The sequence below is a fragment of the Rattus norvegicus genome, chromosome 13, assembly GCF_036323735.1.
Source record: "Rattus norvegicus strain BN/NHsdMcwi chromosome 13, GRCr8, whole genome shotgun sequence".
Classification (NCBI taxonomy): Eukaryota; Metazoa; Chordata; class Mammalia; order Rodentia; family Muridae; genus Rattus; species Rattus norvegicus.
This window is the reverse complement of record NC_086031.1, coordinates 88,836,942-88,851,462: the sequence shown is the minus strand read 5'-3', so window position 1 is coordinate 88,851,462 and position 14,521 is coordinate 88,836,942. Positions and strand designations below refer to the sequence as shown.

Below are 14,521 nucleotides of genomic sequence, written 5' to 3'. Positions count from 1 at the left end.
AGCTTTTGGTTATTGTCTCGAGTTCAATTTTCAGGTCTTGAACAATTTCCTTTACCTGTTTTTCCCATTCCTCAGGTTTTCTTGGCATTCTTTAAAGTATTTATTGATTTTATCCAGTTTATTTTTGGAAATTTGGCAATTTCTTTACAGGATTTTTTAATTTGTTTTTAAGGACCTGTATCATCGTCATAAGGTTGGTTTTTAAGGTTGTTTTCTTCTGCTTCATCTACACTGAAATATTGAGGTCTTCCAATCACCTGAACTCAGATGGTGCCATGTTGCCCTGGCTGTTACTTGTGTTGTTACACTGGCCTTTAAGCACATGAGTTTGAGATGATTATGGGTCTAGGTGCTGATTTATTAATTTGTCTTTGTTGGATGGGTGTTTTGTTCTTTTGTTTTTGTTTTATATTTGGTCTTCTGGGCTTTATGGCCTAAATTTCTGTTGGCTTATTTGACTTCCTATCTAGTGTCTGACCATCTTAGGAGCTTAACTTCTGGCAAGCTTGCTTGGTCCTTGGGCCACTGTGTGGGGCAGAGCAAGGGGTTCTCTCTGTTTCTGACTGTAGTGGCCTATACCTGAGTAGCTAAAGACTGCTGGAATCAGGACAGCATCCTGGTCATGAGCTGGAAGTAAGTTGAAAGGAGGAGGGCAGTAGAATGCAGTTTGGATAACCAAGCCTAGGGTGTGGGGCAGTTAGTTGATAGGGGCTTACTTGCCTGTTCTCACTGCTTTGCCAGGCCACGTGTGACTGTTTTCATTCATTATTTCAATTGTGTCTTTATTTTATTTTATTTTTAAGATGACTTTATTTACCTATTTTTCTATCTATCTATCTATCTATCTATCTATCTATCTATCTATCTATCATCTATCTATCTATCTTTATACTCTAGATTTTATTCCCCTCCTGGTCCACCCTCCGATGTTCCTGATCCCATACCTCCTCCTTGCCCTCCCCCATCTGAAAAAGGATGTTCTCACTCCACCCACTTCACCAGACTGAAAAATCTCATATATGTACCATGTGTTCATGCATAATTTATACCTTTAATAGAGATCATGTTTATTTAACTGAAAGAAAAATGAGAAACATTTTCAAGGAATTGTCTAGCTTTTTATGCCCAGATTGTAAGATCTCTCACTGATCTTCTGTTGCATAATTTGTTCAGTGTTTCTCTTTTATTCCTGGTAGCATAAACATTTAACACTAGCTTTTTACCTATAATTAAATGCTTTATATATTGTTTACCTAACATAAATTATCAAAAATGCTATTTGGCAGTCAAATATATCAATATTACAGCAATTGCATTTGAATATCCTTGCTATAGAGAATAAAGAAATACACTTCTAATATCAAACTTTCTACAAATCACAGATCCCACAGGTTTTGGTACCTTATTTATCCACTGGAATATCTTAAAGAGTTCTTCTAGACTTAGAAGTTAGTATTTAGAAGTAAAGTAATGTCAGAGTCATGAATAAGGTACTATTAAGATATTTATTAATGATTCATCAGTGTGTTGTGAATACTTAACATGTGGTTCTGTGTGGTTGTGAGTGTGTGCATATTATGTATATCTATGTTTATACAAATAACTGGTTATTGGGATTTACAACATAGACCTCCTGCCAAAAATAGTATTTCTACTAGAAGGTCTAACCAAAAGTATTACAATCTATGACAGAAAACTTTAATATTTAAATCAGTGAATAACAAAGAAATCATGTAACATTTACATTACTGCTCATGATATTACTTTATTTTGTTTTTCACTTGTGAGTGATGCAGGAGACCCAGAAATTGATTGGCAGAATCCCCATTTCAGCAGAACAAAGGGTAATAAAGTGATTGTATAACTTTCCTGAACAAGCATACAAAATGTGTGGGAAAGACAGGTGAAACTGCAGTTACATGTTCCTATATTTAAGCCATTATACAGAGGTGACATAACAAATGGTCCAGTGATGAATGGAGAAATAAAATATTAGCAATAATAATATAAAATTATGTTTTCAAGACTATTGTCTTCCTCGTGATCTTTCTGAAAGCATTTTTTATATCCTTATTCCTGAGTGTGAATATGATGGGACTGAGGAAAGGGGTAATGACAGTATATGGAACAGCTATGAGTGTGTCATCTCCCCCAGAGTTTTCTGGCTTCAGATAAACAACAGATGCAAAACCAAAGTGGATGATGACCACAGTGAGGTGTGAGGCACAGGTGGAAAATGCCTTTTGTTTGCCCTCAGCTGAAGGGATCTTGAGGACAGAAGAAAGGATGAACACATAGGTCAGGAGGATGAGCAAGAATGTACCAAGTAAACCAGACACTGACATCAGTGTTACAGTGAATTCTGTGAAGTTACTGTCTGTGCATGACAGCCTCAGAACTGCCCTCATATGGCAGAAAAAGTGTCTGATGAGGTTAGGTATGCAGAAAGGCACCCTGAATATCAGTGTTGTTTCGATTAGAGAAATAAAAAAGCCTCCAACCCAAGCAGAGGCCACAAGTTGTCCACATGCAACATTGGTCATCAGAAGAGGATATCTGAGCGGGTTGCAGATGGCCAAGAAACGGTCATACCCCATCACTGTAAGAAGGATACAATGCGTTCCACCAAGGCCCAGGAAGAAACACATCTGCAAGCCACAGCCTGTGACTGAAATGTGGCTGTCCTTGTCCAGCAGATCCACCAGCATCTTGGGGATGATAGTCAGGGTATAGCAGGTCTCAGAGAAGGAGAGTGCACTGAGAAAGAAGTACATAGGGGTGTGGAGAGATCTTTCCACCCATGTCAAACCCATGATGGTCAGGTTGCCGGCAAGCGTGACTATATACAGGCAAAGGAAGACCACAAAGAGACAGGTCTGTACATGTGGGTAAACAGAGAAGCCTACAAGAATGAATTCCTTCAGGATTGTTTGGTTGATCATCATTGCCTGTTTTCCTGTAATGTGAAAAAAACAAATAAACCTTCAATCCTGCTTGTTCTTTCATATATTCAAATTAATTGCATGATATGAATGCAACAGATTATGAGATTACAACACCCAATCAGTTTTCCATTCAGTTTGACAAAACTTAGCCATGTATATAGAAGATGTGATTTTTCCGGTTATGCATTCATTTATTCAACAATATCTTAATTGTGACTTATGTCACCAGAAAGTTTATTTATTGTGAACTTACAAATGTTGACTTACAAATGTTGAGTACCTTAATGCTATGCATGGTTGACTTCTCCTGACCTTCTGGCCCATCAATATGGTATCTTAATCCTTAACATCTATTCTCTAAATACAAAGGCATCCAAATTCATGCAACTTTACTGAAGCTCAAATAACACATTGAATACCACATAATAATAGTGAGGGACTTTAATATGTAACCAATGCACAGGTCATTGAAACTGAAACTTAACAGAGAAACAAGAAAACTTTTGTTTTTGTGTGAAAGGCTCTGTTAAATCCATTTTGCTTATAACATTTATTAGTTTCATTCTTGGAAGAGGGAAGAGGAGAGACAGGGGCCCATAAGATCAAGTGAGGTAAGAAACAGGAGACAGGCACAGAGGGTCAGGAGAATGAATGAAAATCTGGGGCTGTTGAGGTATGAGGTTGGGGGTGCATATCTGGGAAATCCAAAAGACCTAAGGATGAGGGAGGTTCTCAAGAATCAATGCAGGTGACCTTAGCCAAGATGCCCAACACTGGTGACATAGAACCTGAAATGACAACCTCTTATAGCTTGGCAGGACCCTCAGTAGAGGGATAAGAACACCAAACCACCCATGGAACTTTCAAACCAAAATTTGTTCTAATAGAAATGCAGAAACAATGAAGGAACACTGACTGAAGAAATGGCCAACCAATAAACAGCCCAACTTGAAACCCATCTCATATGCAAACACCAATCCATGACACTATTAACAAAGCTCTGTTATGCTTGCTGACAGGCGCCTAGCATACATGGACTCCAATAGCCTCTACCAAGCAGCTGACTGAAACAGATGTAGGTACTCACAGCCCTACATTGGATTGAAGTCAGGGACTCTTATGGGAGTGTTGAGGGAAGGATTGAAGGTCCTGTGATGGGAGCCCAACAAGAAGACAACACAGTGAACTAATATGCAAGCCTGAGAGCTCAGAGATTGAGCTACCAATCAAAGGCTATACACAGGTTGAAATGAGGCCCCTACCACATATGTAGCAGACATAGAGCTCAGTCTCTATGACTGGGTTGTTTGGCTTCAGTAGTAGAGTTGTGCCAGAGTCTTGATGTGTCAGAATAGGGGAATAGTCAGGTGGTGGTGGTGCGGCACCCTCTCTGAGAAGAAGGGGAGGGGGAATAAGAGAGGGAGTCTGTAAGGGGGGACCACAAAGGGGACAGCATTTGTGATGTTAATTAATTAACTAATTAAAAAAGAAAATGCCTAACAGATTTGCCTACAGGTCAGTTTTATGAGGCTCAGTCAAGGTTTTCTCTTCTGAGATACATGTAGATCTGTGTCACGTTAACCAAAATCAAGAAGAATATTAAAAAACACCAAAGTAGTCTAACACAGCCATTCCAACATATTATATAGTGTTAGGTCTGTGAAGTAAAGACTGAAACTTGATTTCTAGAAATTTTAGGACTAGGCTTGGATAATTGTTTAAATTTGTTGGAGAAACCTGAAATCAGCATTCCTACTTGAGGAAGACATCCAGGTCCTAAAACATTAAAAGAAACACACACACACACACACACACACACACACACACACACACACACACACACTTCCCTTTGTATACTCTAAGGGGACATGTGAATAGAGATTAGAATGCCCCAGGATTCTTAGGATTCATGGGAGTTAGCTAGAGGTCTAAGATTAGTAAAGAAAGAATCTGTATGTAAGCTTAAAACAGGACGCGACTGACATGATGCTTATTTTTAAATGGCAAGCTAATCACCCAAAGACAAATGCTGTGAAGTTTTCATGTGAATTCTTTAGTAACACTTCGTCTATTTATTCTCATTTCCCCAACTTCCACAACATGACGCTTGTCTATATAATTAATATATTCAGCTTACTGGTAGGAAGAGCTATTTTTCCTGTCTCATATGTCAACATATTTGATAACTACCATTTACAAAGCCTATATTTCTCCAAACTCTTTCAAATGTTTACCCATTTTTTACTTCATTGCATAAATATGAGGAGCATAAGACAGCTGTGATCCATGTAAGACAGCTGAGATTAACTTACTTTGAAAATAATTATGTCTAGGAAGTGGCACATTTGCAACTGGAATCACATTGTTTCTCCACATTGTTTTCTCCCTCAAGAATGTGACCATGATCACTATGCCTGTACTCTCCAAGGTGATTGTCAAGGTGACACTTTAAGTATTCAAGAACATAGTTGAACAAGTGTCCTTGTGAGATGATGGTGGTTCATCAGATGAAGCTCAGAGAGCCTTGTGGAAAAGTTGAAAGAAAGGTTGAGGGGTGTGAAGCATATAGAGATTTCACAGGAAGATCAATAGAATAAACTAACCTGGACCCTTGGATGTACCCAGAGACTGAACTGCCAACCAAAGAGCAAGCCTGAGCAGGACCTAGCCCTTTGCCCCCTGTCATACAAAGCAGATGTGCAGCCTTATCTTCATTGGGTTCTCTTGGCAACTGGAGCATGGGCTGTCCCTGACTCTGTTGCCTGTCTGCTTGTAGATTCTGTTCCCCTAACTGGGTCAACTTGTCTGGCTTCAGTGAGAGAGGATATAGTTCGTCCTGCAGTGACTTGATGTGCCAGAGTGGGGAGTAGACACCCAAGAGAGTCTAACCCTTCTCTGAAAAGGAGAGTAGGTAGAAATGGGGGTAGGAGGTATGAGGCAGGACCTAGAAGGGGAGCCATTATAATAATGTAAGCTGACATAAATTAGCAGAAAACAACAATAATTTAAAAAGAAGACAAGAATTCCCAATAAGTGTTATACCTATAAGTTAAGGACCAGAAAGTGACTAATCTAAAAATACTGTCTTTTTTACTTTTACACTACATGAGTTTTGAACATGTAAAGTAACAGGATTTCCATAGTGCTTAGATTTAGCTCAGGTTACATTTAGATTTTATGGAAGAATCTGTCTTGCTATTGTCAGAAGAGGCATAGAAAATACTGTAAACATATAAACAGTTGCAGCGAGAATGTACAACCCTGTGGACTCACCTTACAGCTTTCTTTCATTCCATTGTCTTCATATACAAACCCTTCTGTTTCGTTGATTCTTCTGCCCTCTTATACCTGCTTTGATCATTCCTCACTCCCTGGCTTTCATGGCCAGCATGCTGAAATTTTCCTTGCTTTGTCCTTCCACTTTTGTTTAGTCTCCTTACCTCAGTATGTTAGTCTATGTAACTACCCATTTCATTTTGTTTGGCTAAGGTTATGATACTGGGATTCTTTTTCTCCTTTTGGAAATGAGGGTCTTCCTTGTGAGTTATTTATTGTAAACCTCCTTAATATTGACTTCACCCTCAGTCTTCCTGATTTCAAAGTTTGCTTTGAAGTAATTGTTCTATTTTCTCCCTGATTAATTTTCTGTAGTATTCAGGGGTTTTGTCCCACTCTCCCAAGGATAATTAAGTCCTACTAGAGCCCTTCCATTTTCCCTAAAACACGGAAACATTTCTTCCAACAATAGATGGGACATTTCTTACATATTTATTCCATCTATCTTATACACCAAAGCACTTATGCTTTCACTTTACAGCAACTCTACAATAAATTCAATTCTAAGTATTCTAAATTCAAAGGTTTTAGGTATTGTTTCAACAATACAAATAAACCACACTTACAAAACAAGAAGCTGGTTTAGTTTCTTCTATCTTTAAAACAAACCTTGTGATTTCTCTATAACATCATATATACAAGTAAATGTTAGATTTCATTCAACATGTATAACTTTGTTCTATAACGCATTTACAGAGTGGGTGTTGTTTATAAGGCCATCTTTATTTTGGATGTATTTTGAGATGAAAATACAGGCATGATAGTATGTAATTGTCTGTAGTCATAGCCCTCAGGAAAGTGATTCAAGAGGGTTATGTGAGTTCAAAGCTAGCCTAGGCACTACAGTGAATTCCAGGATAGGATGGACAGAAGAAAGCTCTACAGTGTAAACTCCTTTCTCTTTTTTACACCATGGCTTGAGAGACTGCTTAGTACTTATGAGCATTTGCTGCTCTTCCATAGTTCCATTCCTGTTCCTATCATTCATGTCAAAGAGCTTGAAAATGCCTGTAACTATTGCTCCAGGGGATCAGATGTCTTCTGGATTCCTTTGGGTTAGCTGCATAGCCATGGTATAAACACACATATGCACATGCACACACACATGCACACCATATAAAGAAAATGAAAATAAAGTCTTAATATTTAAAAAATAAGGTTAAAAATAGCTGAAAAGAAAAGAAGCATGTTGGAATACTCTGCAATGGAAACAAAAATCAATATGCATTCATAACGAGCTTTTCCTTATCTGCACTTTACGTTGTGATGGACTTTTGCTGGATGAACATCATACCACAGTTTGTCCTTCAAACTATTCCTGTACTCTAGCTGTAGAATTAGGAGGAGGCTATTGGATCCCAATTTATTTTCAACTCTCTGAAGTTAATCAACTTGTGCCCATTTTTATGTATCAGGTTTTAATAAAAGAGCCATATACTTCTTCAAACTTTAAAGAGAAATGTTGAATGAGTGAATGCAGGTCATTATTAATAAAAGAGCGAAGTCACAGGATTTGGAAATTTTCCTACCTTGTTGCTTCATTAGGTTACAAAGGATGTCACTGCTACTGGCGAATTCTGAGAGGTATTTTTCTTGGCATTTGTAGAAGTACTCATTGTTCTTCACTCGAAATAAGAATCAAGTCACAAAAATCATTGCCCTAAGGATTCCGACTCTTACTTTTATTACTGATTGTTTAGTGACATAAGAAAGTGACTACAAATTTTCTATTTCAATTTGTGCAATCAGCAAGATCAAGGTTTTCCTAGTGTGTGTAGATTTATTCTCCCATGGCTCAAGATTTATGTGATATGAGATTAAATAGGCTGGGCTTATGCCTCACCAAACACTAAATGACAGTAGGCAGAGCCTTTTATCTGCAATTGTGAGATATTGTATGATTATTATTAAATGTTGAGGTTCCTCACCTCTTGAGGTTTTGTGGTTCTGGTTTGGAGAGCCTGGGCAATCCCTGTTGTCTTTCATCAGAGAAATAAGAAAACTTTTTTCTCAACTTTATAATTTGATCTCATTAGTTATAGGGCTTTGTGTAACATTCGACCTCTGCAAATCCTTGGGGGTTTGGGGTATGCAGAATTCATCATATACGTAAAAAAATTCTGCTGCTTTCTAAATTTTGTTTTGGCAGGAAGCCTAAATAAAGTTGAGAATACTAATGAGCATTTAGTTCACTTTCATTGGTGAAGACACTGCCTTAAACCAAACTTTATGACAGGACTTTAAAACCAGTTACAGAATGTAAGCCCTTGAAAGGACATTCAGCATCAACATTTGTTAGTTACATGAAAATTTTACAGTATGTCTCTACTAAATGTCCATTTGAGTGGCTAATGTAAATAAAAGTGTATGTACACATGTTAATCATCTGTTTATCAGTTGAAAGATATCTAGGCTGCATCCATTTCCTGCTATTGTGGAGAGTAGCAATGAGCATGGCTGAACTATCTCTGTTTAGGATGTTGAGTTCTTTGGGAATAGGGCAGGTAGACATGTAATTTGTTCATATAATAGATCTAGTTTTCACTTTTTTTCAGAACTCACACTGAGTTCCACAATGGCTGTACCAGGTTAGTGCCATAAATGAATGAACACGTGATGACCTTGCCTGGCATCCTCACCAGCACTGATTGTTAAATGTTTTCCTGATCTTAGTCACTGTGATTTGATCAAGATGTAATTGATAAGTACTTTTAACTGGAATTTCCAGTATTGCTAAGGATGCTGAACACATTTAAACAAATATTCCAGTCATTTTTATTTCTTATATAATTTTTTATTTCTTTGAGAACCTTTATTTTTTCAGGTAAACAGCTCTCCCATTTAATCGAGTCATTTGTTTTCTTGATTCTTAGTGTTTTGAGTTCTTTTTTATATTCTGAATATTAATCCTCTTTTGGATGACTAGCAGGTAAAGATTGTCACCCACTCTGTGGACATCCTCTTTACTAAATAGATTGTTTCCACTGTTGTACAGAAAATTTGGAACACCATTTGTTAAATTCTGGCTTCAGCAAATTTGGTCCAATTCAGAAGTCACTTTCTACTCCTGTACCTTGTATGTACTGGTCATGTTTTCTTCTATCATTTCAATGTTCAAGTTTCACTTTGAGATTTTTGAATCATTTGGAGTTGACTCTTGTATTATGTGGCTCTAAATGCTTTATTCTAAATGTAGGCATCCAGTTTTCTCAGCACTATTTGTTGAAGATGCTGTTTTTTTTCCTACTGTGTCTATTTTTATGGTCCTTTTCAAATAATACATGGCTGTAATTAGATGCAATCATATTTGAGTATTTTCCCTTCCCACCTTCACTTATCTTTCAAATTCACAGCCTCTTGTTCCTTCAGTTACATTGTTACATATGTTTATATGAACACAGAAATATATAAATGCAACCTGCTAAGTTTCTTTCATGTTGATTTTGTGTATATGATTTTGAGGCAGCCCCAGTGGATAGATCTACAATCTAACTCCTGCTCCTAAGGCTCAGGGAACTTTACTGAAGAAGGAGGCGAAAGATTATAAGAACCAGAAGTCCAGGAAATGTGTTTTGATATTGTGTCTCCTAGAAATGATAGGGAAGCTGTAACTATGATACCTCACTAATATGGCTGATTTAAAAAGGCCTGAAAAACAACAACACTAACAGACATGACCCCACGCTTCTGCCTTGCCAGGTGAGTGTCATGCTATAGGGAAGCTGTGGGACACTGCTCCTGGGGTGGGACAGCCAGAGCTGATTCGGGGATCCCCAGGGCCTGCAAAAGGCCATCAGGTTCTCAGACTCTCAGACACCCCAGGCACCAATGGGAACTGCAGGAGAGCAGAGAATGGAGTGGAGACCCCAATGGAGGCATCAGGGAAAGGACTGAAGATGCTGAAGGGCTCTTATCTGACATCAATGGAAGGGGAGGCCCTTGGTCCTGTGAAATTGATGCCCCAGTGTAGAGGAATGCTAGGGTGGTGAGGCAGGAGTGGGTGGGTGGTGGGAGGAGCAGGGTAAGGTGAGATGGAAAGGAGGTTTACAAGGGGAAACCAGGAAAGAGGATAACATTGAAATGTAAATAAATGAAATATCCTACTTAAAAAAAAGAAAAGAAAAAGAAAAGGAACATACTTGCTATTTTAAAAATTTTTGCAGTGTGGTGATTTAAATATCTTTGGCCTAGGGAGTGGCACTATTTGGAGGTCTAGCCTTGTTGGAGGAAGTGTGTCCTTGTGGGGCTGGGCTTTCAGAGCTTCTTTTTATGCTGGAGGATGCCAGTCCTCTGCCTTCAGAATAGGATGTTGAACTCTCAGCTCCTCCTGCACCATTACCTGCCTGGGTGCTACTGTGATCCTACCTCTGAACCTTGTCTTGGTCATGTTGCCTCTTTACAGCAGTCAAATCTTAACTAAGACATACAGGTTAAAGACAATAGACATTTTGGCTATAGATATGTCCCAAACATGATGCATTTAAACTAAGAGAGGCAATACAAGTAGTAATGTTAATAAACTCGTATGTGTGACTATTTTAACCTATCATTTGATTTATCTTCATAAACATGTTACATAAACCTAGAATTAAAATTACTCAAATAATGTTCATGTAAATTTTCACGCACCATTCCCCAGTTTACATACATTCCAACATGTGCGTGTGTGTACGTGTGCAAACACACACAGACACACACACACACACACACACACACACACACACACACACATGCAAATCTTCCTTTCATTGGAGTCACAGAGTTTGACACAAAAAACAAACTAAGGAAAAATTTTAATAATATAGAGTTTTCTGAGTTATTAAGATCTATTACTATTCTTCTGTCATGTCAGTTGTACAATGTTTCTGTTTTTATGTTGGAATTAAAAAAATTGGATGTTACTTTCCTCTTTTTTCCTTTTTACAGTTTACTTTGTTAAAATTATTAAGTGCATTTTGGTCAAATACCTTTTCATTAATTATTCTATTTATTTATAATTCAAATGACATCCCCCTTCCCTGTTACCCCTTCACAACCCCCCATCCCATCCCCTGTCTCCCCTCTCCTCTATGAGGGTGCTCCTCCACCATTCACCACTCCTGCCTCTTGGTCAAATATCTTAATTACATAATTACCAGTTCACATTTGCTTTTCAATATTGTCACCATAGAGACTACAAAATTTTTCCTTATATATGATCAACTTTCCTCAAATCATAAACTGTGTAAATACTTGTATATGGCTTATTTACATGTGAAGTGTTGAATGGTTTCCCCTATTCTCCAAAGGTAGAGCTCCTTTTGAGGCAACAGTATTAAATAGTTATTGTTAAAAAATAGCAATGGAGGAGAGAATGATCAAAAAATCACTGTAATAAACTGGAAATTCTAAAGTAATTCATAAAATATTGTTAAAATGCATAAAAATGTTAGTAACCATTGATTAGTATGATGGCAGTATTTTAGAAAGTGTCTTTTGTGTGTATAGATGCATATACTCACATTTTCACAAAGATGTGCTTGTTTTTCAATATGTATTTCCTGTTAGAAACAGCTAAGTTCAACTAGATATATTACAAACTTTCCAGAAATATTTAGCATTCATGTCATCTCTCAGTCCGGCAGTCACACTGATGTTCTCCCTTCTGCTCTTTCCTTCTTTATGAGTCACACAGGATGCCCCAAAGTTGGCAGAATCTTCATATTGTGTGTGGGGTTCTTCTCATGGTAGTTGAAAGAAGATAAATTGGAAAATTTCCTGACCAAGCCTAGAAAACATCTAGGGCAGATTGGGTGAAAGTGTCAGTCATGTGCCCATTGATCTCACCTTTCCATAGAGGTCACAGAGCAAAGGCTCCATAGACTCGTATGGGAAGTCAATCAGTTTATTAGAACAGCAGAAATAGCCCGATATTATTCTTTAATGTAACTGTCTTTATCATGATCTTTCTAAGAGCATCTTTCATATCCTTATTTCTGAGGTTAAATTCGATAGGACTGAGGAATGGGGTAATTATGGTATATGGAAGAGCTGTGAGTGTGTCATTTCTTCTTGAGGCTTCTGGCTTCATAAAACAACAGATGCAAAACGAAAGCGGATGATGACCGCAGTGAGATGTGAGGCACAGGTGGAAAATGCCTTTTGCTTATTCTCAGCTGGAGAAAATTTGAGGACACAAGAAAGGACAAACACATAAGTTAAGAGTCTGAGCAAGAAGGTCCCCAAAAAACCCCTTCTTGACACTTGTCAAGAAGATGAATAAGATTGTACTCACCAGGTCCAGCATTGATACTGGTGATCCACTGAATTCTGTTATGTGACTGTCTATGCAGTACAGTAACTGCCTTCATATGGCAGAAGTGTCTGATGAGCTTAAGTATGTGGAAAGACACCATGGATACTAGTGCCAGCTGTATAAAAATGGGTCAAGAATCCTCCAACCCAAGCAGAGGCAACATTGGTCATCAGAAGAGCATACCTCAGAGGGTTGCAGATGCCCAGGAAGCAGTCATACCCCATCAAGGTGAGAAGGATATAGTATGTTCCACAAAGGCCCAGGAAGAAACACATCTGAAAGCCACAGCCTGTGACTGAAATGTGGCCCTCCTTGTCCAGCAAATTCACCAACATCTTGGGGATGATAGTCAGGGTATAGTAGATCTCAGAGAAGGATAGTAACTGAGGAAGATGCAAATAAGGGCATGGAGAGATCTGTCACCCAAGTCAAACCCGTGATGGCCAGGTTGCCTTCAAGAGTGAACCGTATGTAGGCAAAAGAAGACCAAAAGGGGAAGGTCTGTACATGTGGGTAAGCTGAAAAAACCTACGAGAATGAATTTCTTCACGATTATTTGGTTGATCACCATTCCCTTGGTTCTTGAAATGTGAAAACAAAAGAACAAATAAATCTTCAATCTTTCTTTCTTTAATATATTCAAATGAAATGCATGGTGTGAATACAATGGATCATAATATTACAACACACAATCAATTTTCTATTAAGTTTAGCAAAAATTAGCCAAGTATGTAGATGATTCGATTTCCTAATTATTCATTTCTTCAGGAACTCATTACTAATGATATGATTATGTCCAGAGGAATCATTCTGGCCTATTTAAAACATTTTGTTAGCTGGTAATTTAATATTGGTGAAATACTCCAATTGGTATTCAGTTGAACGAGCTTCAGATACATTAGCTGAGCCACATTTGAATAAGACTCCACACTGACATATACTAAATGAGTCTGTAGCCAGAGGAAATTTCTCAGTTGATAGCACATTTGCTGAACAAGCACAAGCACTGTAGTTCAAAATCTAGCACCAAAATAAAATCTGGGAAGCTTTCATCGCAGCTCTCAAGATGCAGAGAAGGATCACTGAGGCAATTGACTAGCCAGGCTTTTTGGAACTGGCAGTGTCTCACCCCAGCAGAGACTCTACCTTGGTCAATGGACTAGAGAATGAGGAAGACACTCAATGTCAGCTTTGGCCCTTCCTGTGTGTGTCCAATCATGTGCATGTCCATACATGACCACCTATACATATATGTGAAAACTCATACACATAAACATGAAAATCATAATATAAAATAAAAGAACCTGCTGAAGGATAAAGGGACAGAGTTAGGTCTAACACAGACACCCTTCAATAACAAATGGCCTGCAAATATTCACAGAGAAAAGACCAAGAGCGGTTTATAAGTAGTTTGAAGAATAAACATAGGCAATGGCTTATAACTGTTAGAGAAACCTGAAGTAATTTTTCATATTGAAGAAGATATCTAGATCTAAAATTATTAAAGAAATGTCTTAAAACTTGCTTTGTTTTCAATGCTCTGTGAGGAAGGAAACATGAAGAAAATGCCCAAGCATTCAATTTGAAAATAGTTATCTCATAATAACTCAGCCATAAATGGGATTTATATACTTCTGTTGCTGCACCATCAAGACTCAGGATATATCACGGAAGAGGAAGCAGGAACAATGCAAGAACTGAATGGTGGGAAGAATGCTTTAGTTTCCTGCCTTATGAACATTATATGATAACCACAGTCATGGTCTCACACCTGCAGAAGATTTAAATCCCAGCACATATAGAGATCATGATTTCTAGATCTGATTACATTCTGACTAACCATTGGCAGTAAATAATTTCTGGAAGAGGGAAAATTCCTTCTTTAGTGAGTATTTGGCCACTGGTAGGTTTTCCATGTCCAGTGGGAATACTCAGACAATGTGCA

General features: G+C 38.0%; 1 protein-coding gene and 1 pseudogene across 1 annotated transcript; both read right to left on the bottom strand.

The window, feature by feature from the left end:
- Positions 1 to 2,012: 2,012 nt before the first annotated feature.
- Or10x1 (olfactory receptor family 10 subfamily X member 1) lies at positions 2,013 to 2,942 on the bottom strand. The gene has a single exon (NM_001000086.1). The coding sequence runs from the start codon at positions 2,940 to 2,942 to the stop codon at positions 2,013 to 2,015; it is 930 nt and encodes a 309-aa protein (NP_001000086.1).
- Positions 12,069 to 13,247, bottom strand: Or10l2-ps1 (olfactory receptor family 10 subfamily L member 2, pseudogene 1; annotated as a pseudogene).